Source organism: Podarcis liolepis, assembly GCF_965112155.1.
Source record: "Podarcis liolepis genome assembly, chromosome: 6".
Classification (NCBI taxonomy): domain Eukaryota; kingdom Metazoa; phylum Chordata; class Lepidosauria; order Squamata; family Lacertidae; genus Podarcis; species Podarcis liolepis.
The window spans coordinates 60,081,705-60,108,888 of NC_139559.1; the positions used below are offsets into that span (position 1 = coordinate 60,081,705).

At 45.1% G+C, this 27,184-nt stretch overlaps 2 protein-coding genes and 1 long non-coding RNA gene across 7 annotated transcripts in view; 1 reads left to right on the forward strand and 2 right to left on the reverse strand.

Moving 5' to 3' along the window:
- LOC310710022 (uncharacterized protein C1orf87) overlaps nt 1-19,300 on the reverse strand; it is a 30,744-nt gene extending 11,444 nt beyond the window's left edge. Inside the window, exons 1-8 of one of the 3 annotated variants that reach the window (XM_083510360.1) lie at nt 19,127-19,300; nt 17,482-17,889; nt 16,071-16,217; nt 13,441-13,660; nt 3,941-4,066; nt 3,001-3,258; nt 2,035-2,144; nt 688-799 (exon numbers count right to left, since the gene is read on the reverse strand). In XM_083510360.1, the coding sequence (XP_083366486.1) occupies nt 688-799; nt 2,035-2,144; nt 3,001-3,258; nt 3,941-4,066; nt 13,441-13,660; nt 16,071-16,177 (933 nt within the window). In that variant the 5' untranslated portion in view covers nt 16,178-16,217; nt 17,482-17,889; nt 19,127-19,300. The remainder of the gene's footprint in view (nt 1-687; nt 800-2,034; nt 2,145-3,000; nt 3,259-3,940; nt 4,067-13,440; nt 13,661-16,070; nt 16,218-17,481; nt 17,890-19,126) is intronic. The other 2 variants (XM_083510361.1, XM_083510362.1) reach the window with 2 other exon arrangements.
- Nucleotides 19,301-19,982: 682 nt separating this feature from the next.
- On the forward strand, nt 19,983-21,999 carry LOC310710050. Its single transcript, XR_014527762.1, has 2 exons — nt 19,983-20,726; nt 20,822-21,999. It is a non-coding gene; the product is annotated as an uncharacterized lncRNA (long non-coding RNA).
- Nucleotides 22,000-22,634: 635 nt separating this feature from the next.
- LOC310709985 (FRAS1-related extracellular matrix protein 1-like) overlaps nt 22,635-27,184 on the reverse strand; it is a 110,810-nt gene continuing 106,260 nt past the window's right edge. For all 3 annotated transcript variants that reach the window (XM_083510202.1, XM_083510203.1, XM_083510201.1), the window contains 2 exons: nt 24,700-24,785; nt 22,635-23,768 (listed from right to left, as the gene is read on the reverse strand). In XM_083510202.1, the coding sequence (XP_083366328.1) occupies nt 23,536-23,768; nt 24,700-24,785 (319 nt within the window). In that variant the 3' untranslated portion in view covers nt 22,635-23,535. The remainder of the gene's footprint in view (nt 23,769-24,699; nt 24,786-27,184) is intronic.

Consider the following 27,184-nt stretch of genomic DNA (forward strand, 5'->3'; position numbering starts at 1 on the left):
ATAAGTTTTAAGAAAATAAGGTATTGAAACTATACTTGTTCTTTTTTATGTTATTTTTGTTTGTGTTTGTGTGTATTGATATGTTTGTTATAATTTGTAAAATCTTAATAAATATTTATATATATAAAAAAGAGAAGGACTTGCTGTGGATATGGAAGGGAGGTCTTCGTCCTACAAAATCCCAAGTTACCTCATTCCTCCAGCACATGCCCCCAAAGCAGTGTGAAAAGGACACCAGCCCTCAAACTGAATTTCCCTCCATAAGAACCTAAGAGAGAATGGGTCTATTCCTCAGTTATTTCTTTGATCAACATTATCTACTGGCAAGAAGGTAGGGTTGGCACATGTCTGGAATATCCTGGACATAGCCAGGATTCTGCCATCTGTAACAGCATCCAGGTGGAAATTGCTAAAGTGTTCGGGAAAATCTGGACATGTGGCAACCCATGTAGATTTTGTTGAATTTCCTTTAAAAAAAGTTTTTAAACTTCTTCTTTTTTTTGAGATCTTGCAAAAAAATGGGAGTTAACTTAGCACCCCCCCTAAAAATATGAAATATGGCAACCCTACAAGGTGTATGGCAGAAAAAAACCATTTTGTTACTAATAATCCATTCCATTCCTTTATAGTGGGAAAGCACTTCCTGAATATACAACTAGGCTTGTAAGCCACAGAATCTATTTTTACCTCAGAGGGTGAAAGAAGACCGGAGCAAGTCTTATCCTGTAGGCTCAGCTCTCCTTTATGTTCCTTCAGGGTCTGCTTCAAGGCCTGGAAGGCATCTTCCGGAGTCCAAGAGCTGTGGAATGATAACGCATGTAACGAAGGGGCAATTAAAATGGTAATTGCAGTTACAGCCCTATAGCTCACTTCTGACATTTACAGAAGTTGTATGAGTGCTTTCCGAAAGACCTCCATCTGAGAGGCCAATGGGGCAACTTACTCAGTAATGCAGAGCACCTGGTAATAAAGCCATAGAGTATTACCACAAGGTGAAGAAGGATTAAATGTGAAACAAAACAGCCGAGAAATCTAGGCTTCCAGACAGCTATGACATCATAGCTTACAATTCACTCATGGAACTGCAGGAAGTTCCTTGTGAAAAGGAGAAGGGCTAAGCCTGGTCAAAGCTTCCTGGAAGCTACAATCTTTAATCCGGAGTTGGAGAAGATTTTTCAGCCTGAGGGCCGCACTCCCTCACAATCCACCTTCTGGGGGCTGCAGGGCCACAGGCAAAAGTGGGCACAACAATAGGTGTAACACTTACTTTTGTACAGCAGGCTGCATTCCCTCAGCTGCACACAAACCAGAAGATTTTACACGCCCATCTCTTTGCAAACAAGCAAGAGACATTATTTACTCTGAGTAGAACCTAGGGGGATGCAGGAACCCCACCACTGATTTCGTGAAATGGTGGGTTTATAACAACAGTTGATATTACTGCAGATATTACAGCCAATGCTTAATGATGAGAGCAGAGACCAGGAAAGTATGTGATATAGCAGATATGTCCCTAAGGTCATTCCCATCCAGATGAGGTACGCCAGTTTATGATGGATGAATACTTATAAGCAGACTCTGACCAGCATCCTGGCTATACTTATGTTTTAAGAGACGCTTCAGAGCTCAGCTGCCAAAGCAGCAATATATATATCTCACATAAATGCACACAACTCCTTGCCAGTCTTCTTTGCCAAGGTTAATTAAGGGAAGTCTGTATAATCTCCACTGATGCGTCCCAGCAGGCTGCAACGTAGGTGTTCACAGACTCCAAATATGTTTCGTTAGCGGAGATTTTGGATGGCTGCAAGATAAAATCTGTCCTCTTGAGTACTACATGTTGTTGTTTTTTGTAAATGTCACAAGTGAGCCAATTTTTCATTTGGAATCCTTTTGAGTGGCTTATAATTACTGCACCTATTAGATCCTGACCAGATGGAAAGTAAGACAGGAAGATTGTCAGAAGGGTGAAGGAGTTCGGATACATTGCTCATTTATTAACTGTAAGGAGTATACTGAAATTTAAAACAGAACCTTTTGCAATGATTCTCCATATTTTGACTCTTCCTTGGAAGGGCTTGTGTTTGCTGTGTCTTGCTTGCTGCCACTGGCATTAAAAACTGGAGCAATTTTTCATAATTTACCTGCATGAAAGACAAAAAGGTTTATTTTTGAAACACAGCTTGAAAGCAGGGTTTTAAAAGAAACTGTCAAGAAAAGACTGATAACATCCGTTGAATAAACTTCATTGATCACATATTTGAGATATTTGTGACTATAACCAATAAAAGCTCCCTTCTGTCCCCTTCCCAAACCCTAGTAAGTGCTGGGCTTTGGGAAGGAGGTGTGAGGGATCTGACAGGATCCTAGAGTCCTCCTATCTCTTTCCCAAAGCCCAATTAGCCCTTTCCCAGTTTTGGAAAGGAAGAAGGAGGACTCTAGGACCCTGCCAGAGCATTGCACCTTCTTGCCAAAGCCTATTGCCTCCCTTACCCAGCTTTGGGGAGGTGGCAAAAGGGCTGGAGGAGGAGTGTCAAATTTTGGGCTCACATAGGGTGCCATATTACCAAGGTCTGTTCCTGTTCAACTATGCAGAACATTCTTTCCCCACCTATCTTCTCCCCCAACCCTATACTGTATACAACATCAAAGTCTCACATCAAATGTAACTGATCTGTGAGAAGTACTTTATGATCTGAAAATAGAGATGATGTATGTACTTCTGTAACCCAAGAAAATCTTTAATAACAACACTATTAGCATTCTAAGTTTAAACACTGTTGCTCAGTTCTGCTGTACATAATTAAAAGGGTTGCATGGATATAATGGTTTACAATGGCTGAGAAAATAGTTTTTGACCCCAAAAATAAACAGCCCACCTTAATTTCAGAGTTAGAATCTGACCTATAACATCAATATTCCAAAAGTACAGGCAGGTCTTAAGAAATCCAATCTATTGAGCTCAACATTATTTTTGTTTAAAATGTTGTATTAACGTACCAGTTCTTGGTCATTTGCTTTTGAAAATCTCTTGAAAAGGAGTTTGACAGTGGGTAATTGCAGAGGGACTTCATACTTTAAAAGCAGATGGCTCAGCTGTGCCTGAGGAAGAAGTCTTGAAACTCTGGGATCCAAAACCTTACATTCTTCCTGGAGTTTTTCTAATGCAGTCAGGTTCAAAGGGCACTGCTCAAGTTCTTTTCTGAGGATAGCCAGAAGAGAATCATTCTCTTCATCCATTGGTTTTTGAGCGATATCCTGAGAAAAGGAATGCTTTAAAGTATGTGTAAGGTCTAGCAATAAAATTATTATTTGATTTCATATCTCTCATTTACCCCAAGGTCCCATACTTTTAATGCATTTACATTTACGTGAACTGCTTTATAAACTCTCTGGGCAGAAATTGGGGACAAAATGGCAAAGCCATGAAGTTTCGCATTCCTACATGTGTGGTGGGATGATGAGGGGGACATTACACTTACACAGTAACACCATACCAGTTTCCTGCAAGACAGCTAGCTGTTCCCCACAGTTTCTGTAGTCAACTCCTGTAGAGTTGAGTCCTCACTTTCTTCACTGAAATTCTGGAAATTTCCCTCCCCCACTTTTAATTCTCTTCAGCCTCCCTGATTGAAAGTATGGAAGAACAGTTAAGATGTGTGAGGTATGCAGTCTCCCTAGGGCCCACTTCTGAGTGACATGCGTCAGATTATGCTGTAAGCGTCTGGAAACAGCCAACCACCCTGATCCTAATAGCATTTACTTGCAAGTAAGTAAAAAAAATAAATAGTGTCACATTTTTCCAGATATGTCTGTTTTGGATCAAACCCTTGATTTGGCCTTAAGTATTTTAAAACACTCTAATATGAAAAATGCCCAATAGTCACAAGCCAAACACCTGAAACTGCAAATTGCTTCGATTATACTTAAGTTCAGTCACCTGTTGTCTTTCAAGTTGCTTTAAGATCTGAGTTTCCATAGATGGTTTTTGTAGAGTATGAATGTAGGACAAAGACTTGTCACCAGAGGGAGCAGTGACACAATGTGTATTCAGTGGTTTTAAACCCTTGGATAACAAACAAGCAGTTAGAAAAGATGCAATCCAAGATACACATTCATTCTGTAAAGTAACTGTAGGTACTGAAAACACTTTGCATGAGGGAAAAGAGCCCTAAAGTTCAGAAAACCTCTTGCATATCAAATATTATATTCTTTATAAACAAACAGGAGTTATGCAAGGACTGGAGCGATCTGGGTTTAAATACCAGTTCAGTCATGAAGCTCACCTTTGGCCAGCCACTCTAGGCTTAGCCAAGGAACTCAGGGAAGCCTAAGATCTCTCTAGGCTAAATGATAGTGAATGCTTTGTTTTGTAGCTTTGCAGATTTCCTAGGACTTTTTTGCACAAATATGACACTCTCCTCTGCATCATATATGTAACTTAACTGGTGGCAGTTACTCTGAAAGAGGTATACCCCCCATCCTTTCTTTCAAGCATTCTTTAAGTTACCTGGGATCAGTGCTTTTTTGGGGGGGGTGCAGGAAGTTGCATACTGTCAGGGCTGCCGCCCAGTCCCAGCTCACATAGGACCAAGTCAGCCAGCGTTCAGTTTCAAAGTGTCTTTATTGGATTACAGGTTCCATTTCCAAACTGCAACGTGCAGCCCTACTTCTTCTAGGTCAGAACGACGAAGACCCGTCTGAGTCTCCGCCTCTAGCGCACCAGCTTAATACCCTAGCCTTGCTCCACCTCCTGCGCCTTTCCTTCCGTCTCTGGGTCCTCCTGCCCCCCTGGGTCTCTCTTTTCCTACTCTCTTCTGACGCGGACCCCCCTGACCCTTCCGCCTCCTTGCGGCGGGCTTTGGGACTCGGTTCACTCTCTGGGCTGCTGGCTGCGCCAGCTTCCGTTACATTTGAACTTGGCGCGCGCGCCCAACTCTCCACTTTCCTCTTGATCGTTTCCTCGCTCCCCGAGGTGGGCGTGACTACTCCTGACTCATGCCCTCCCTCCTTCTGAAAGTCTCCGGAGCCCGATATCTGGTCCCCTTTCTCCCCGCTGCTCCCGGCTGGGAACGTGGGTCCCGATCTCCAACTGCTGCTTTCTGATCCCTCTCTGGACCCTTCTTCCTGGGGTGTCCCCCTGCTCTCCCCCCTTGCTCTGGCTGCTGGCGCTCCCTTCTGGGAATCCTCGGACTCGCTAGACAGGCTCGGTGATCTCGGGTCGTCATCCCCACTCATCCTTCCTTCGTATTCCTCCCCCTCGCTCTCTGTCTCCTCCCTTCTCTGCGTCTCTGCTCCTGAACCCCTGACATCCATCCCCCCCTCGAAGCCTCCCCTTCCCCCCTCCCCGCTTTCAAGGGTGGTTGGTGGGTGCTCCGTCATCACGGGAGTGAATGTCGGATACAGTTCGCTCCCCGTTGCTGGCCGCCAACTGAAGACCTCCGAGTCTTCCTCCCCGCGTTCGTCAACGGTGGTCTCCTCCGCCTCCATCTCGGTGCCGCCGTGCTCGAAACCAAGGTCCTCCCCGCAAACGTCCATGTCCGTCTCTGCGTCTGTCGCTGGACCTGGTGTCTCCTGCCACTTCCGGCGCCACTGCTCCTCTGGCCGATCGTCCCACCAATACGAGTTGTCGGACGCCGAACCCTCCGGTGACCCCTCTGGGGAACGTGTGCGCGGTGCGGGTTCCCCTTCCGAGTCGAAGCCATGGAACGTGCTGGAGGAAAGCGTGGGTGTGAACAACCAGTCGTCGAAGAAGCCCGCTGGCATAGGTCTGTGTGGGAAAAGGGCATGAAACTCATCCTTGAGCAGGGGTTCCTCCAAGGCGTAGTCCGGCACCCAGCTATTAGTACTGGCCCGGGTGCCCTCCCTTGCTAGTAGATATTCTACTCCGTCTTCCCCCCATCTGGAGTCCAAAATCTCCGTGACTTCGTTGATGGGGTCCTGCTGTGGCAATCTTCCCACCTCCGTCCGCTCCGGAGACTGACTCGGTGCCGTTCCTGGTTCCTGGAACCTGTGCGGTGCCCTGTAGGGAGTGAGCACCGACCTGTGGAACACCGGATGCATCCTGGAACCCTCTGGTAGCACCAGCCGGAAAGCCACCGGGTTGATCTGCGCTTCAACTCGGTATGGACCGAGTTGCTTGTGCCCTAGCTTCCTCTTGGCTAACGATCGGGTCGGCACCGCGTGGGCTGCCAACCAGACCCAGTCTCCCACTCGGATCTCCTCGCCAACTCGCCTGTGCTTGTCAGCTTGGACCTTGTATGCGTGCTTCGCCAGCTCCAGCTGCCGTCTGAGTTGATCGTGGACCTCTTGCAACTCAGATGCGAAAGCGTCCGCCGTCTGTGGTTCCCCTTCCCCCACTCTGTCCAGTCCCGGGAAGGTTCTGGGATTCCTCCCATTGTTGGCGAAGAACGGCGTCACCCCTGTGGATACGTGTTTCGTGTTGTTGTAGGCGAATTCGGCGAGCGGCAGGTAATCCACCCACGTCGCCGGCTGTTGATTGGCATAGCATCTCAGGTACTGCTGCATGATGGCATTGACCCTCTCCGCTTGCCCGTTGGTCTGCGGGTGCCTTGCCGATGTCAGGTTGATCTTGACGTTCAGGAAGCCCATCAGCTTTTGCCAGAAATTCGAGATGAACTGGCGTCCGCGGTCGGACAGTATAGACCGTGGCAGCCCGTGCACTTTGAACACGTGATCTATGAACAATTTGGCTGTTTGTTCTGCCGTGGCCACCTTCGCACACGGTATGAAATGTGCCATCTTGGTGAACAAGTCCACCACCACTAGTACAGCTGTCTTGCCTCTCGAGCTGGGTAGATCCGTGACAAAGTCCAGGGCCACCCTCTCCCATGGTTCAAACGGCGTTTGCAGCGGTTCCAGCAGTCCCGCCGGTGGTTTGTGCACCGGCTTGGCCCTCTGGCAGGTGTCGCACCTCGCGACGTAGTCCGCGACTTCCCCCCTCAGTCTGGGCCACCAAAAGTCTCTTGCGACCAATTCCACCGTTTTTTCTGTGCCAAAGTGCCCGGCCGTGGGTGCGTCGTGCAGCTGCTGCAGTACCCGGGCGCGAAGTTCGTCTCCCGGCACGTAGACGGCCCCTTTACGTAAGAGCAAGCCGTCTCGTATCTGGAACTCGTCGCCCTTCGCCGTGCCCTTGTGCACCTCTGCCATCTTCGCCTGCGCGAATGAGTCGTCCGTCAACGCCCTTCGCACCGCATCCAGGTCTACTGTGGCTGAAGCGCACGCCCACGCTGTTGGCGCGAAGATGTGCATGGCCGCCGCTGGCGTCGCCTCTTCGAGGTACTGCGGTTTCCGGGACAGGGCATCCGCCATGATGTTGGTGTCGCCCGGGACGTACTCAATTCGGAAATTGAAGTCAGCAAAGAACTCCGCCCAACGGATCTGCCTCTGGTTCAGGAACCGAGCCGTGCGCCAGTGCTCCAGATTCTTGTGGTCCGTGCAGACCTGCACCGTGTGCTTGGCGCCGATCAGGAAGTGCCTCCACGCCTTGAAAGCTGCATGAATGGCAAGCAGCTCCCTATCCCAGATGGTGTAGTTCTGCTCCGACTTGCTGAGCTTTCTGGAGTAGAACGCCCCCGGCCTCCAGACCCCCTGCGGGTCCTTCTGCAGCAGTACCGCTCCCACTGCTCTATCGGACGCGTCTGTCTCCACCCTCAGCGGTCTGCTGGGGTCGATATGCAGCAGTTGCTCTTCCGACGCGAAGAGACGCTTGAGTGTCTGAAAGGACCGCTCCGCCTGCTCCGTCCAGATGAATTTCTTTTTCTTGGAGCTTAGCGTGTCCGTAATAGCTGCCGTCTGCATCGCGAACCCCTTGATGAACTTGCGATAGAAATTGGCGAATCCGACAAACCTCTGGACCTCTTTCCGGTTGCGCGGGCTCTTCCAATCCAACACCGCACGAACCTTGGCGCTGTCCATGGCTAGCCCCTTGTCCGACAGCTTGTAACCCAAGAAATCCACCTCCGTCGTGTCGAACTGGCACTTCTCCAGTTTGGCGTACAGTCTATGCTGCTGCAGCCTCTTCAGCACCTCCCGAACGTCCTGGTCGTGTGCTTGCTGCGAGTCAGAGAATATCAGGATGTCATCCAGAAAGCAGACGCACTTCTTGTAGAGGAGTCCCGCCAACACGTGATGCATAAAAGCTTGAAAAACGTGGGAGCCATTTTGCAATCCAAAAGGCATAACTCTATATTCGTAGGTGCCCAGAGGCGTGAACATGGCTGTCTTCCACTCATCGCCCTCCCTCATACGGATGAGATTGTACGCTCCTCGCAGGTCCAACTTGGTGAACACGCGTCCCTTGCGCACCGTCGCCAGCAGGTCGTCAATCCTGGGCATAGGGAAATCGGAGGGCTTGGTCATTCTGTTTAAGAGGCGGTAATCCACGACCAATCTTTTTTGGGGCGTGTCCTTTTTCTTCACGAAGAAAACAGGACTGCCCCCTACTGCGCTGGACTCCCGGATGAAACCGCGCTGCAAATTGTGATCGATGAACTGTTTGAGTTCCTGTAGTTCGTCCTCAGACATGGAATATAGCTTCCCCTTCGGCAGCGTCGCCCCTGGCAGGAGGTCAATCTTGCAGTCATATTGCCTGTGCGGTGGTAGCTTGTCTGCCTCTTTCTCGCAGAAGACCTCCAGAAAGTCCGCGTATTTGTGGGGAACTGCTTGCAACGTTCCCAACTGCAGTTGTGAGTCCTCCTCCTCCCCCTCCTGCCTGGGCAGGATGCAGTGTTCTGCGCAGTAAGAGGAGCCGAAGATCAGCTGTCTCTGGTACCAAGCCAGCGTTGGACTGTGCCTGTCCAGCCAACTCATGCCCAACACAATGGGCGTGTCCGACAGTCGGGTGACATTAAAACTGATGACTTCCCTGTGGTTACCAAGTTGCATCACCATTGGTGGCGTCTGCTTCACCACCTGCCCCCCTAGCAACTCTCTGCCATCCACTGTGACGACTTGCAGGGGCAGAGTGGCAGGCAGCAGCTTTATAGCGTGCTGCTCCACAAAATCCTGTGCTATAAAGTCTGCGTTGCTTCCAGAATCCACAGAAAGCGGCACTTCGATGGTGACTCCATTGGGTAGCTGGAGAGACGCTGTGAGTTGCACTACTGGTTTGGGTGGGAGGGGGTCCGTGGGTTGCAATATCGCTGGGGACTGCTTCACTGATGCGTCTGGCTGGGCCCCAGTGCCTCTGTCTCCAGCCAGACATCGTCATTTCCCTGCTGGTCTTCGCTGCATTGTGTGGCCACTTTCACCGTTGCGGAGGCTGCAGTGTGCTTGGAGCTCCTCTGGGGACACTCTTTCGCCAAGTGTTGAGGGCTCTCGCATATGTAACACTTCCTGGTCCCTCTAGGAGGTTTAGTCTTGACTGCTGTCGGTGCAGAGGCTCTGCTAGCTGACTGAGCCCTGGCGCCTCCCACTTCCATAGGTTCCACTCCCCCTCCTGGCGGAGGTGTGGATTGCGCACGCGCTGCTTCCCTTGGAACGAAAGAGAAACTTCTCGCTGCTTCGCGCCCTCCACGTCCTTCATCTCTGCACCATGGACGTTCTTCCAGCCTCACCCCCACAGTCAGCGCCCTTTGGACCACCTCCTGCGTGCTTCGGGGCCTCTCCCCCCTCGCAATTTCATCCTTCACAGCAGAGCTGAGACCCTCCCAGAACAGGTCCCTGACTGGGGGCGAGTCCCGGTCCCATTCCAATGCACTGACCAGCGCAAAAAAGCGGGCGTGGTACTGTCGGACGCTCGCCCTCCCTTGTTTCAGTCCATGAATCTCCCGTCGGGCAAGATCCACATCAATGGTAGACAAAAAACATGCATCCATCGCTTTGATAAAGGCATCTGCACTCTGAAGCGCCGGATCTTTATCCCTCCACAAATTGCGCAGCCACGCCTTCGCATCCCCATGCAAATGGGACAGTATAAACCCCACTTTCTCTTGCTCATCTCTAAAGTCTTTTGCCAGCAGTTGCAGTGCGCACATCACATCTGCTCGAAAGTTGGGGTACTGTTGTAAATTCCCATCGAAGTGAGCCACCAGCCCTCCTGCTCTCCGTGCCAACCCAACCCCCTCCGGTCTGGGTCCTGGCTGCCCATGCTTAACCCATGCTTCAAACCTGGCGTGGAGATCTCGGTAGGCGGCTGCCACATCCTCCTCCCTTTTCTTGGATGCCAGTACCTCCGCATTCAATTGGGTAACTGCCTGTTGCAGCGCTGAAACTTTCTCTGCTTCCGTCATCTTTGCCAACCGTCGTGAGCTTGCTCCCACACACCGATCCCCTCCTCCAGCTGCTTCTGTCTCCGCTGCGAGGTATCAGGTGTCAGAAGCTTGTTGTGACGGGTCTTACTGTCAGGGCTGCCGCCCAGTCCCAGCTCACATAGGACCAAGTCAGCCAGCGTTCAGTTTCAAAGTGTCTTTATTGGATTACAGGTTCCATTTCCAAACTGCAACGTGCAGCCCTACTTCTTCTAGGTCAGAACGACGAAGACCCGTCTGAGTCTCCGCCCCTAGCGCACCAGCTTAATACCCTAGCCTTGCTCCACCTCCTGCGCCTTTCCTTCCGTCTCTGGGTCCTCCTGCCCCCCTGGGTCTCTCTTTTCCTACTCTCTTCTGACGCGGACCCCCCTGACCCTTCCGCCTCCTTGCGGCGGGCTTTGGGACTCGGTTCACTCTCTGGGCTGCTGGCTGCGCCAGCTTCCGTTACATTTGAACTTGGCGCGCGCGCCCAACTCTCCACTTTCCTCTTGATCGTTTCCTCGCTCCCCGAGGTGGGCGTGACTACTCCTGACTCATGCCCTCCCTCCTTCTGAAAGTCTCCGGAGCCCGATATCTGGTCCCCTTTCTCCCCGCTGCTCCCGGCTGGGAACGTGGGTCCCGATCTCCAACTGCTGCTTTCTGATCCCTCTCTGGACCCTTCTTCCTGGGGTGTCCCCCTGCTCTCCCCCCTTGCTCTGGCTGCTGGCGCTCCCTTCTGGGAATCCTCGGACTCGCTAGACAGGCTCGGTGATCTCGGGTCGTCATCCCCACTCATCCTTCCTTCGTATTCCTCCCCCTCGCTCTCTGTCTCCTCCCTTCTCTGCGTCTCTGCTCCTGAACCCCTGACACATACCCATAAACATTTTGTGAATCTAAGTTTGGTCTCATTGAGGGGCAGTATTTCAATATGAGTAGGAAAATGAGAGTACCCCTAAATATTTTTTTAGGAAAAAAAGCACTGCCTGGGATTGAACCCAGGGTTGATCCAGAAATTATCCCTCTCAATGAACCATGGCCCATTTTTCAAAGTTAATATTTTGCTTACTAAAAGGACCAGATACAGAACTACCAAACTGTCAGTATAAATCAATCCTTGAAGGTGAGAACTCATGATATAAGAATATATAATAGAATTATAGAGCTGAAATACACCTTGGAGATAATCTAGTCCAGGGATGAGGAACCTGTGACTCTTCATCTGTTCTCGGATTCCAACTTCCATCATCCCCAGCCAGCATAGCCAGTGGTTCAAATTCATGGGAGCTGTAGTCCAACAACATTTTTGAGGGCCACATGTTCCTCATCCCGGATCAATGCAGTAATCCTGAAACAAGAGGAGGAGGAGGAGGAGGAGGAGGAGGAGGAGGAGGAGGAGGAGGAGTTTGGATTTGATATCATACTTTTTCACTACCCTAAGGAGTCTCCTGCCAACCTAGCAGTTCAAAAGCACGTCAAAGTGCAAGTAGATAAATAGGTACCACTCTGGCGGGAAGGTAAACGGTGTTTCCGTGTGCTGCTCTGGTTCGCCAGAAGCAGCTTAGTCATGCTGGCCACAAGACCCAGAAGCTTTTCGCCTGCTCCCTCGGCCAATAAAGCGAGATGAGCGCCACAACCCCAGAGTCGGTCACGACTGGACCTAATGGTCAGGGGTCCCTTTACCTTTAAGGAGTCTCAAAGCGGCTAACAATCTCCCATGCTTGACAGGTAACCACCCAGCTTCTGCTTGAATATCTCCAGTGAAGGAGAGCTCACATCTTCCTGATGCAGGCTGCCCCATGGTCAAATGTCTATTATGGTTAGGAATGTTTTCCTAATGCCTAGCTGAAATATCCTTCCCTGCAACTAACCCAGGGGCTAGCTTAACTGGTGACTAATACATGTAAATAATAAATAAATGCCCACCCATTGGTTCTCCTCCTGTTCTGCGGAAGGAAGGAAGGAAGGAAGGAAGGAAGGAAGGAAGGAAGGAAGGAAGGAAGGAAGGAAGTTTACCAAACACATGATACCAAAATACTAACAATGGCAATTATTCTTTCACATGTTGCAAATATTGCAACACTGTTACATACAGTATTTTTTTAAAAAAAATTGCTGCAGCTCTGATTTGTATTGACTTATAGTTTTTGCTTTAATTTGTGAGCATGTCTATATTAAGCTGGTGAGGAGATACAGGATCCCAGTCAGGTCAGACTATAACCTCATATGAAGAGGTCCACTGTTTGGATCTACTGGATAATATACAGTCCCCTCTCTAAACAAATGGTGATTCCATATGATCATGGCTGCCAATATTAGATTATAGACTCCAGACTTTGCTAGACTCCAACTCCCATCACCCCTGACCGATGGGAGTTGGAGACCAGCAACATCTGGACTAACCACAGATTCCCCATCCATGTTATAACTAGTCTATTAGTTAATATAATATAATATAATATAATATAATATAATATAATATAATATAATATAATATAATATAATATAATATAGGCCTTATATTATAACTAATGTAAAATCCAGGTGTCTATGAGAGCCAAAACACGGAACAATGAGAAGAGATGTTTACAGAATGGGAAAGTAAGAGAAAGATCCAAGTGAAAAAAAGCAACAGCTATGAACTGGAAGCATAAGCAGTCAAAAATTTAATATAAGGCAATTCTGTTTGGAGTACAGTGGTACCTCGGGTTACATACACTTCAGGTTACATACGCTTCAGGTTACAGCCTCTGCTAACCCAGAAATAGTGTTTCAGGTTAAGAACTTTGCTTCAGGTTGAGAACAGAAATCGTGCAGCAGCGGCGCAGCGGCAGCAGGAGGCCCCATTAGCTAAAGTGGTGCTTCAGGTTAAGAACAGTTTCAGGTTAAGTACGGACCTCTGGAACGAATTAAGTACTTAACCTGAGGTACCACTGTAGTTGAAAGTTTTGTGATGACAATTGTTTTTTGATACAGGAGTTCTCTCATCAGAATTCGGTAGCAGCAGAATGTTCTTTTAACTGGACACCACTGTCATTATTTATCATCATCATTAGTTGTAGTTGTCATAACAATAGCCACAGTAGTAGAAAAGATACCTATTAACCATTTATGTTGTTGTTAGTTAAAGAGTAAAGTCTGATGCTGAGTGGGAAACCTATAATAAGCAACCAGTACAGCTGTAGCGACTCACTTTGTTGTCCACAGATCTGCTATCACTTGTCTCTCCTTGTTTAGACTTTTGTTCTTCCATTTCACCTTTGTTCTGTTGTTCATCCCTGAGACCATAATGGATCTGTTGACAAGGAGGCCTATTGAGGCCTGGAGGGTTTCCATGTGCCTGTCTTGCGTTGTGTGGAGCTAGTGTCCTGAGAATGGATTGTGTCTCAGTTTTTACACCCTCCTTTGCTTTGCTGTCAGGAAACAAGCATACAGTATATTTACAGTATACAGAGCCAAATACGTACTTGCGTTGTGGAGGAACACCAAAAATATTAGTTTCCTGTAACATTTGCTGGTCAGACAGAAATGTAGTATAAATGAGGTATGTGCTATCATAGTTATAATCACTTTATGTTCAGTTCTGAATACTATAAGCTCAAGAAAGAAACTTAATACAGTTCCACTAAACCTTGTTTATATGCAAATTTCAACAAAATGGTACCGGTTTATGAATTTCACCTTTCTCAGAGATGTGTGCAGAACGGCAGACAAACAATATCCCAGTGTGCCATAAGAGGGATTTGCAGAAGACTTGCTAAAATCAAGTCAAGACAACAAATATGATAGAAATCGAGTCTCAGCACATTTATTCAGCCAGCGGAGGATCAAAATAACATGGTGAAGAAGTAGGAAAGTCCCATCCCATTGTCACACAGCCTCCAGCGAAAATTGTGCGGAGGCCAGTTAGTGCAATTTCCAGCAGCAACCACCAACCAGTCACCAAAAAAGGGATGGGTGAGGGCAAGGTGGAAGTAAGGCCTGGGGAGCTCCAAATTGCCTGCAAACCACAGGTGTCCACATTCTTCCCCCTGCTAGAAATTACTCCTCTGTACAAGAAAGTGGCAAATAATTGTGTGAGGCTGGCCTCCATGTAATCAGGGGCTTGTTTGAAAGTCGTGGCTCCCACAGCCGGCTATACACACACACACACACACACACACACACATACCCCACCCATCTGGTGGGGTTTCCCCAGCCACTCTGGGCAGCTTCCAACAAAGGATTAAAACTACATTAAAACATCAGTCATTAAAAACTTCCCTAAACAGGGCTGCCTTCAGATGTCTTCTAAAAGTCAGATAGTTGTTTATTTCCTCAACATCTGATGGGAGGGCGTTCCACAGGGCAGGTGCCACTACCAAGAAGGCCCTCTGCCTGGTTCCCTGCAGCTTCACTTCTCACAGGGGGGAAACAGCCAAAAGGCCCTTGCAGCTGGACTTCAGTGTCCAGGCTGAACGATGGGGGTGGAGACGCTCCTTCACGTAGAGGTCCCACAACAGTCTTTATTATTTCAGCACCACCCCCAGATGCAGCACTTATTCAGTAGGACTTACTTTGAGTAGATATGCATAGTGCTACACTGTTAAAAAATACTTCCTCGCATTGTATGACCAAGCTCTTTTGAAATGGAGAGGAATTCCAAAAGCAGGTTACATTATGGCCTATCACTCAGAGGAAGAGACATATTCTAACAGGACCTCTTGGGCATACCTTAAGTAACTCTTTGGATCCTGGCCATTATTAATGCCATTCTCTTTAAAGCATAAAACCAAGCTGCGCAATTAAACCTTTTGATACTTTATCAACCAGAAAAGAAAGTTCAGGGGTGGCAAGCCATTTATATTAACAAATATCACTGTGTTCCCATTTGGCCTTTCTCAATCTGAAAAACACTTGCCTGAAGAACTTTGTTTTTTATAAATCAGTGTCAGGGATGTGTGAGAATAACAATTCCAGAACAATTTTCTCCTTTCTATTAACTTGAGAGTGTTTGGGTTGCATTCAAGGTAGCACTAAGCAAAGCTCTTGTCAGCACAAGGGTTTTTCTTTGTGCAGTGGAAAGTTATTTCTATCTCCTCTCCTCTCCTCTCCTCTCATGGGTCCCCCCACAACTCTCCTGAGCAGATTGAGGGGTGGTGTGGAGTGTGTATCTCCACAAGGAGGGGGGGGGGATCCTGTTGCGCTAGTGCTAATCCTTGCACTAACACAACTATGTCGTTGAATATTGCCTTCTGTTATACTGGCTATAGTGCAATATATATCTTTCCCCTGGCGGCTGGTACACAAGCAGCAGACCCTGTGCTGAAAAACTATTCCGAGACGGGGGGTGTATGTAGTGTTAAGAGAGGGGTAGTGCCACTAGTGGGGGACATGTTGTGCTCTTTCTGAGGTAATTTGTTCACCTTTGGTCCCTACCCTGCACTCAGCTCTCATCTAGAAGCTGTCAGCATGTGACAGCAGCCACACCCCAAAAAGTGGTTTCAACTGGCTGGATAAACCAGGTGAGGGTAGCCAATGGGTCTCAACCCCTCAGTGAAATGGTACAGCCAAAGGAACAGGGTTTTCTTGTAATATGCTGTTTAAGATGTAGACTAGGGCTGTGTATGCTTGACAGTTTAAAGTCTATTTGATACATCCCATGGGTGCATATTTTTTGGGCCGTTCACATGACATTGTCCTCATATAGGTAGCAGCATACTCACCTCATTTCATTTGGATTTTCCCTATCCACAACTAATGTGTTGAGGAGGGAATCCAACATAAAATTATATAACCCCACTAATATATATCAAAAATGTTTCTTCCAGATAGCATACTTACCCATCAGTCTTTTCTACAAGGCACCGGACATATTTGCTCCCAATGATTTTTATGACAGTCTCATAATTTGCATTGAACCCATATGGAATGTTTCTGACTGAAGCCATTGCCAGCACCTGTTCGCTATGGAAGGCTACTTCCCTGTAACTTCAAAAAGCAAGAATTTAGAGGCTCCCTATCATCCCTTTTTCTTTAAAAACAGAACTGAAAATTCATAGTTAGGATTCCCATATATATTTTTGGGCAAGGATCTACTCATGCTGTTGGTCTTAATTTTCACATGGCTATCTTTCCATGTAACCTATTGGGTTAACAATATGGTATGAGAGGGAGAGCCGACACCCCAAGGAAATTACAATTTAAATTTCATGTGGGAGACTGGATGAAACACAAACAGACAAGGCACAACAATGCCATTTGTCCTCAAAGAACTATATCTTTCTGTAGGGGCTGTCTTCCACTACAATGATTGACCCAAAGCCAGCACATTCTGGTTCAATTATGGATACTAACTTTTCAATATAAAACAGTTGTTCAGTTTCTGCTTCAAACCCTGCACTTTGAGAAGGCTAAATTATATATTTTGAACAGTTAAAACACCTTCAGGAGGATCATTCACCTCTTGATATTGTGTATATTTGGCATGGAAAGTTAATTCTAACACTCCTCCTGCCCCATTCTCCTTGTTGTTGCTGTTGCACGAAGTAGTTAACAAGTTGAGAACAAGATGGCTGTTTCTTCCTCAGAACAGCACAGTCTGCACTTAGTAATGTAACAGCTTGAACCAGTCATGGCAAAATGAAGAGAGCTGTAGACCTTTGTGGTGGGAAAATCATCAGAGCCCCAAACTGTCCCAATCAAAATGGCATGGCAGCATCTCTCCCCAACTGTTTACTGGGAAATCCCTGAAAAGACCAGCCAGCATATTCAGAACTCCTAGTTTGATTCTGTAGCCCTGTAAGAAGTGTCCAGGGAAGAGGAAGATACAATTCCCCCTCCCCCCATGACCCTCTTGTGCTCAATTCAACAATCACATATAAATTGTTGGACGAGACAGGCAGCTGGTATCTACTGCAGGAATCAGATTGTCTTATTCTGAACCACTGGATTGTACCATTGGCATGCTATCTAACACAGAGGTGGGGAACCTGTGGACCTCCAGATGTTATCAGTCTCCAACTTCCATCAGCTCCAGCCAGCATAGCCAATGGTCAGGGATGATGGGAGTTCAACAACATCATGAGAGCCACAGATTTCTCATCTCTGATCTAACAACTTATTGTCCTCACTGCCAGAGCAGCTTCAACTTTCACTCATATACTCAAGATCACTCTCAGAAAAAAAACAATCGCATTAGGCTCTTCAACTTTTCTTTTCCTACATCCCTGTATCACGGTCCGATATCACCCACCTCTGGTGTATTCTCTGTGTAGCTTTGCCCTTTTATAAAGGTGAAGGCAAAAGATTTCCAGCTGTAGCAGCAGCAGCCACCACCCAAATGAGCGAGCTGCTTTTCACATTCAGTCTGATGAGAAATCTGCTGTTTCTAAGGACGCAGTGCTGTTGCTGGGCTGGGCTGGGCTAATCTTGTCACTTCACAATCGGCGCCACAGGAGGCATGTGTTAGCTTGCAACTGATCGGGCTGGCAGATTGTTTGCCTAGTTTCTGAAATGCCAAATTCTCAGAAGTCCTGTGGGTTTGCCTACCCAAGTGGTGGCAACAAAGCCTTTCCTGCAAAACTAGAGCAGACTGGGCATTTAGAGCATTTAGAAGACAGTTGAGTTTGTCCAAAAACAGGAATTAGCCATTCAAGTGAGCCTATCAGAAAAAATAAAAATGAAAAAGAAAAGAAAGTTGGCTATCAGAGCTTCAGCAAAAGTTCACTTTAAGTCTCAGTTCATTACCTAAAACCACAATTTTGAGAACAGGAATAAAGAGTAAGAAGGAAAACGATTTACCACTGAATGTAGTATTATTGCTAATGCCTCTTTTATACAGGACAAATTATTTAGTACATTGGCACTATTTCACAATGGGTTGATGATGCTGAATTTAGCCGGGGCTGTATGCACATCCTCATACTAGAGGATAAATTTGTGGTAATGGGTTTGAACAGAGTTGTGGGATTCTTTTTCAGCCCAAGGGTCTCATTCCCTTGTGGGCAACCCTTGTGGGAACCACATGCAATGTTAAATAGAGGGACTGGCCTGGGGAAGCAGCCCATAGCATAATGTGCATATCAGGCCATTCTACGCCTCAGAAAAAATGCAGAAGTGGAGAACAGGAGACCACATCCACTTTGCTCCTCCTCAGATGTTCTGCTGCTGTTCTGCCATGGTTTGGTTCAGTGTGTTGTCAGAACCCAGGCTCATTGTTTTCAGTCACTACAGACTAACAACAAGCTGTAACCAAGGTTTGTTCCACAGTTTACAGCTCATGGTTTGTCCAGGAGATCTAAAGCATGAGTCCAGGTTCAGATGACACTCTAAGTCAGGTCAGCGGCGGAGCAAGCTGATCGGGCGCCTGGGGGTGGGGCCAGTCACCCACAGGGGCACCACGGGGCCTCTGAGGAGTCTGCCTGCCTCCTCCCATGCAGCTGCCCTACAGCTGAGGGGGAGGCAACGGGCAGACTGTCTGGGGTGGCGTGGAGCCTGCGGGCGCCCAAGCCACCGCGTCACTCCCAGGAGAGACACGTGGTTCGGGCATGCTGCAGGCCCCACGGTGAGTGCCGCCCACCATTTTGACACCCCCCTCAGTGGGGACACCCGGGCCGGACTGCACCCCCTTGCTACACCCCTGAGTCAGGTTATGGTTTGGTTTAGGCTATGGTTTGTTGTGGTGAAACAGCAAGACAATTGGGGAGGAGTGCAGCAGCTGGGAACTCCTGTCTGAGAATGCTTGCACATTCATTGTAAACCAAACTATGACTTAGTATGATATGCAAACCAGGCCAATATAAATAAAAAAAGATTGACATATGAGAAGAATGTGAAAAGGCTGTATTATAAATTAACGCTTTATAACATTATCATAATTATTATTTTATATTTCTTACCTGTCCTTCAAAATACATGTGTGTGTGTTAAGGGGAGTTAATGTACATAATAACCACACATTGGGCACATTCACCAAGCCTTAAGGAGAATGTACACAAACGCCTTCCATGAAAAGGGAATTGTGCACATTCCTGGTCAATATACATAATTCTCAACAGGCCTGGAATGTTCATATCTCAACTGAATTTTGTACATTCTCTGGGCCATATGCACATTCTCCAGTCAGAATGCATAGTCTCCAAGAAACATGTCACTACCACCCTATTTCTAGGCATGGGTGTATTTCACTTCAATTACAAATTTTATAATTTGCTTTTAAATACTCCATTGGAATGGCAGTGCTGGATAATTAGTTTAAAATGTAGACCCATCTCATTGCATGGACAATTTTGCCACACAGAGATATGTTGGGAACTTTTAAGCCATCGGCCCAACTCAGTTAACTCACAAGGCAGAATTAAGGAGTGGATCTTCAAATCATGATATGAACCCATTAGAGGCAAATGACAGTATCAGGCATGGATCTGTTTTGCAAAAGCTTCAGGCAACATCATTCCAGGACACCAATGCCCTTATATTAGAAAGGAAATGGATAACAGGAGCCCCCTTGCTGCTTTGTTCCCCTGTAGTTTTCATGGTTATTAGCAACCAAACCCCATGTTTGGGAAACTTGGCATTCCTGCCAGGCTGCATGTCAAGGAGAATCAGAATTTTCATATCATCATCGCAGCATGGATTTTCCTTCTCCCAAACTACTGTAATTTTTAACCTCACAAGTTTAAGATTGTACCTTAACATTTGTGGGAAACAGATGGCTCCTGCAAGCTGCCAACCTGTTGTTTAAAAAGCCTCTTCCAAGAATTGTTTTCTACCCAGAGTCGCTTAGCATAATTAACCTTTCATGTGATTTAATAAACAGGAACAAACATTTGCCATATCATATTAATAAAGAGAGCCACTTAAGGACGCACAGAGTTGTTCTTTAAGTCCAGAGAATGCCTTAATTCCTTTATATTTCTTTTCACAGCACAAAAAAAATAATGTTCAAGACACAGGTCACCAATTAATGTTGCAAATGCTTCCAGCACTAATGGATGTACACAGGAAAAAATACAAACACAAAAGATTCTTTTGCTGAAAAAATAAATTGGGTCTGTCTCAAGGCAACAGTAGATATTATTGTGGCTTAATTAACAGGGTTTTGGACTTCTGTAGAGCAAGCTTATTCACACCATAACTTGACACTTTATAAAAGCAGAGACCAAAGCAACACTGCATTATCTTGATGTGAAGAACATTTATTATATAAGACAGCAGGAAAGCATATCATTGAGTCTGATGCGGTGAAGTGCAAAAGTGTGGCAAATAGCTTCTCACAGGAAAGTAACACAGAGCATCAGGTGGGAAAATATGTGTTGTGCAAGCATGGCTACCATTAATAGAAAGGAAAACAGGTTGCGTAGACCATTGTTCCTTGACCTTGGGTCTCCCAGATGCTGTTGGGCGATAATGGCTGCTTACCCAGTCTTTGGGTAGGTGGCAGTTGTGGCCCATCATGGCAGACCCTTGGCTCCACAGAACAAGATGTCTCTCCATTGTGTGATCAGCTGCTGGAGAATTCCCCCAGCTGGCCGCAAAGGAAGGCACAATAGCCAGCCAGCCCATAGTTTTGAATCAGCCAATCAGGTAGCCAGAGGGCTGGCTGTGCCTGAGTTCAGGACTGTTGGACTACAACACCCATGACTAGTTTAGCCAATGGTCAGGAATGATGGGACATATAGTCAAACAACATCTGGATACCCAAGGTTGAAGAACCCGGGAGTTAGACTACAAGTATACAGTTAATACAGCAAGCGCAACTACTGTAATAGAAGTGCCGTGTAACATCCATTATTAGTGAAATACAGCCTAGGCTTTCTAGAGCCCTTTTTAATGTTAACTTTTGTATTTGATATTCTCATGGTTCATATATTTATTATATTGGACTCCTTCTCTAAGAATATTCTTATTTTTATGTTACTACCAACGTGCATTTTGCTGAGGGCCTATATGCCTATTTAATTATAATTCTCTAAAAATAGGGTGTTTAAAAAATAAAAATAGATTGGGGGCAAAAAAACTGCATGGTGACAGTGCTGGGGCCATCAAGGGAATATGTTCCATTTTACATCCTTCCCACCACTACTATTTTTATGTCTCATATATTTCTAAGTGAAAATAATAGAGCCTTGTAGTACTTTGACCTTTTCAATATTCGGAAACTTTACTGACTGGTCATTTCTGTGTGAGGTGGGGAGGGACTGTACATATATCAGAGTGATGGGCACTGTTGATAGATGTTAAGTGCAATGTATTATTATTATTTTATGATTTCACTAATGAAAGGAAAGAACCACGAGAAGATTTCCTTTCAGAGGGTGGCAGAAAAGAAGATTATGAAAGTGAATGAAATGTAGCAAGGGAGATTAAAATGTAATAGTCTAAACCTGTTCGGTAGAGTTTTCGCTCTGGGCTATAACACCAAGATCATTCTGCCAAATTGAAACTGTGAAGGATATGGATGTTTGGTTTACATGACTGTCAGTCAAAAATGAATTCCCCTCCTACAACACATTCAGAACTCTCCCTTTAATAATGCATGCTCCTTATGCATGCCATCCATTAGTGTGATTATGAATATGGGATATTAATGATTCTTTTATAATGCTGATGGGATTAGCAGCCTGAGGTACACAAGCTTTGTGGTACTCTTGTCACTGGGAGCAAATGATGAGCTTCCAAAATTACAACTAGATCCCTGGAGCCATGATGCATTTTGCAAGATGCACAGGACAGGGCGCACCTGAATTCTTAATAACTTAAATGACTTCTTTTTTAAAAAAAATGATTAGGTCAGATATGGCTGTCCAGATGTTGCTGGACTGAAATGTCTATCATCCCTGACCACTGGCCATATTTGCTGGGGCTTGACGGGAGTTGTTTTCTCAACCCTATATCTACAGGTTCCCCAATTCCCGGTATTAGGTGAATTCATGGAAGGTGAATCTGTCAAAAGCTGTTAGACAGGAAGCAAAAGTGGAACGTCATTTCCACCATACTGTACCTGTATGATTCCCAGACGTATTTGGCTGACCACTGTTGGAAACAGTATGCTAGGCATAGGCAAACTCGGCCCTCCAGATGTTTTGGGACTACAACTCCCATCATCCTTAACTAACAGGACCAGTGGTCAGGGATGATGGGAAATCCTGATAATTGGTTTAGGATTAAAATGCAGAGCCCCACCACTCTTATGATTAACCAGAAGCCAAACTGCTTGTGTACAATGCTGACTTCCAACGAGAAAGAAAAATAAATTATGTAAAGGGAGATCTTGCCTTCCTGCAATAATCTTTGGTTAGAACCAGAGAAGGTAGACAGCAAGGTAATGTTTTTAGAGAGAAACCATGCCATTTCTGGAGCAACAAGGTGCAGGATAATATAAACCCATGTGTGGTGCTTGGGACCTTGTGATGTTGATCTGTTATACTTTATTTGGTATGGAAATTTGTTCTGCAGTGTTCCATTATAGATATCCCTTTTACTTTAGTTGGCATTTCTATTTGAAATAAGTATATAAAAGACAGCCTATGCACATATTAGGTTTGTAAAAAATGGGGGGGGGGGAGAGGTACATACTATGAGACTCTTGAATAGATATGGTCCCAGAACACATTCACAGTGTTTGTGGCTGTAGGCTGTTTCACAGGTTATGATAAAAGCAAGGGACTGGAGGTGTGGTCAGAAGACATGAGTGGGCAAGATCTTATTCCCCCTTCTATGCATGTTTCATGGAAATATAAACCACCAAGCTAACATTTATCCAAAATAGCAGGTAAACCTCGAGGCTAATAATTAACTAAAATATTAGTTTCAGTATTTCCCATTCTTAACTTATGAACATTTTTTTTCTTTTATATTTGAATAGCATTATTTTTTCTGTCCTGTGGCCTCATGCTCTTCTGTTTCACTGAAGCATGAATATCAGCATAACTTTCATTTTTTTGTGAGATACAGGTTACCGCCACCAGCAAGACTAACACTAAGCCTAATTTCTGGCCCACTGCTATCTGGATCTAAACAGATGTAAATGGATGTTCTCAAAAACAAAGAAACACAAAACAACCCTTTCCAATAGTGCTCATTGCAAAGATGTTTGCAACTTGTAAATCTTTGAATATGCAGAATCTGGCGAGAAATGAGTACTGATGTACTGAGAATCTTTACGTTTCTCCTTTGAGATGTTTTCCAAAGCAGTTTTACAATGAGTGTCTTGCATGACTTCATGGCTAGAATTTGTTGTAGCCTTGTTTCTCCTCATCTCCTGGTAATAATCTTGTGCAATTTTCTTGCCAACTTTACATACCAGCTAAACGGTTTTTGTATTTTCGAGAGAAGTGTCAGTTAATGAAGGAAGGGAACAAATATATCTTCCTTTCAGCCTTTGTCTGCATAGCCTTGCAACCCATTTCTTCTGCTTTTTCACAAAAGCACATTTCTGTTCAGCAGTCTTGCTTAGTTGCGGCCTGCTTTTGACGTTACGGAAAGTCACTGGTCGGCCATTACTCCACATCCAGCTGCCCGTTTTGCCTTCGTTTAATCCTGAAATTGGAGACGCGGCAATTGTGAAATCCACTGCCTATAAAGCAATGCTACAGAAATTGTATTAAGCCCCATCAATACAATTATTCATAGGACAGACTATTTGATTTCAGCATTATTTTACCCAACAGCAGATGCAAATGACCACCCTGCTGGTGGCAGATTCATGCTTCCAAAAAAATAGGTCAACTTTAGTTAGGAAAAGAAATGAAATCTAGCTCAGAAACAGAGCTCAAGTCTTACATGCATAAGGTCAAAGGTCAATACCTGGCCCTTCCAGTTAAAACGATCTCAGATAACAGGACTGTCAAAGATTCTCTGTCTGAAATGATGGAACTATTGCCAGTCAGAAAAGGAAGGTCTCTGGGCTATATGGAATTGAGCACTGGTCAGATTCAATATAGTAAAGTGTATTTGCATGGCATTCCAAATCACCTCAGTTTGCTGCAATACCGACAGATCAATGGTATACATATCCACCCAGATGGAAGTCCAATTAAAATCAATGGGTAAGCGCATATAGGATTACAGCTGGAATCTTTGGGGAAATCTTGTGCATATACATTTGGGAACAAGTCCTGCTGATACCATGGGATTTAATTCTAAGTAAACATGGATAGGATAAGCCTTAAGAGAAGTTGAACAGCTGCCAAATCTGAAAGGGAATGAAGTGGCAGGTTTAGCCGGGGAGATTTTTTCCCCCTTTTGATTAGTTGTGAAATCAATACACCCTGCTTCTGTACAAAGATTCAATAAAGATGTATAAAGTTATTTTGTGACCGAATATGATGGTCTGCTAGATCTGTAGCACTACCGTCTTTACAGGATGAAAGCACAAGTTTCCCATGTCTCAAGTTTTTAGATTTATTGAATGAAGTACAGCAAAGGCATATGCCACGGTATCCTGAATAGTTTTTTTGTTTATACTTACCAATCCAAAATGGCTGCTTATTGGCAAATTTCCAAAGCCATGCCATCTCCCTTGGGGAATGAACACTAGCTAAATGGCCCTGGGACCTGTATATGAGACAACAAAGCATAACAATGATACCCAGTCACTACTGGGTTTGTTTGAGGGTGGGTGGGGAAATCTGATAACAATGTTACATGGGCGCTGACAAATGGGAGCTATCTTGTCATAGCTTTAAACAAAAGAGAAAACAATAGAAAATATAGGCTTGGGCTGGCACTTCAGTTCATTCAAGGAATGTGTATGGTATTTTATAACAGTCATTCAATGTTCTGAAACTGTATAAAAATAAATAACCATAGGGACTTTTAGAGCAAAATCGCCAGAGTGAGATAGGTGTAGGATACTAATTTTCAGTGTGATTATTTATGCAATCAAAAGGTACTGAAATGTGTTTAAAGTGGCTGATTGTAGAGAATAACATTTCCAATCCCATCTTCACTCGTGTCACAGGAAAGGAAATACATTCATCTTGTGCCTTGGCCTGTTTGACCTTTGGAGAGCAGAACATTTGTTAGTATGGCTTTTTAATAACGAATCTTATTTGCATAACGTATCATTCAAATAGGCCTTACTTCTGCAGGAATTATCAGAAGGACAACATATTCTGTAATTCTGAAGGTCACAGATTTTTAAAACTTATTCCATAAAAGGTATACTACACATTGTGTAAGTTTTTTTCGCCCAGTCTTTAAACTTTAATTTGAAAATGCATTTTTCTCACTGGAATTCTAAGGAAGATAATGTGATACACTTTCATAATTTAGAATTGCTGTTGATTTTCTAGTCATCTCCAGTAGATAGACAGACGGATCTGACCACATGACTCCAATTCATAAGAAATGTATCTGGCATTGCTGAATCATCTCGACTTTATGGGCAATGCTTCATAGTACAAAAAATTTAACTTTCCCAACCCTCTAATGTAGCATGATAATTCCTGATGCACATAGAATTACAAGCTATAATATTGTTCAACTTTAAGCTACTACACTGTACTGTTGCTATTCTAGTGGAGAAAGTGTAAGAGAAATTAAAAAAGGGACCCTGAACCTTCCAAACAGGTCCCCCCCCCATTTTAAATAGTCATTGGAAAAAGGTATTTTTGCATTGTTTATATATATCATGACAGCAATCATTACGCCGCTTACCTGGGATTAAGCACCATTGAATTTCAGCAAGACTTACTTCTGAATAGACCTGCTTAGGGTTGCACTGTTCCTGTGAATGCATTTCCCAGCAAAAAAAGAAACCCAAACAGCTTGCTCTTGCTGTTTACTTTTCAATTTAATGTAGACCACATTGCTGTAATTTATCCATCAAGCAATTATGATTAGTCCTTCTCTCCTCTTTAGAAGTCCTCAATTTACTTCACTTATTACTCTTTTTCTTAAGGCATTTTTTTCTTAAGAGATGGAATAAAGCAGTGTCCAGTTGTTGTTGTTTTAAACCTCACATCCTCTCCCTTTCCTGCTTGAATCTAGTAAAAAAGTTAAAGCTTCACAGATATTTCTCTTTATGGAAAACATTTGAAGGAAACAAAACAAGAAAAATGTTCTTCAGTTCTTGTGAGGTATTGTAAACAGCACAACATTCTAACTACGGAAATATACAGTTTCAGGCCTTCATTTGCTTCCAGTTCTTTCCGGGCAACAGATTTGCCAACATATTTTGTTTCAGTTTGGTGGAACTATTTTCATAACTATCCTCAAAGGCTTTCAATGCAAGGTCAGACCAGCCTCATGCTGGAGTGGGGAGTTTATTAACAAGTGTGACTAAACCATTCCCTTGTTGTCCACTTCAATTTCCAGTTTGTCAGCAAGCATGAAAACTACAGACCATAAATGCTCATGGGGTTTTTAACCAGTTACACGGAATATTATGATGCCTGTTATAGGGCAAAAAGCTCAACACCTTCAGGAAAGTGGATTAAAACAAAGTCAATTAAATAGTGGGCTGCCTTTCAGGTGGGGGGTGGAACTCATCACATATAGGAAAACAAAATTACTTTGTGTTATTATTTTCATTGCATTGGAAATGGTTTGCTAGGTATGTTTTTAAACTGCACATCACTCTGCTTTTTAAAGTTGTTCTGTGGTTCCTATGTAATGTTACTGCATTATTGTGGTCTGGAGTGGCACAAGAAAGTGGAACATAAAAGCCCTACCAGAACATTTGCAGTATAAAATTTTACAGGATTTCAGCAAGAGGTTACGGGACACGCACTGATTAGAAATGAAGTTGTGTGTCTGTCCTAAATGGGCACAAACAGTTATGAAAGGGGAATCACATATTACTGCCCCAATACCATCATAAGCACAAATAATCATGCACACACACAAAACAACATCTGGAGGGGCCCTTATAGGGTATAGGGCAGGCATTCCCAAACTCGGCCCTCCAGCTGTTTTGGGACTACAACTCCCATCATCCCTAGCTAACAGAA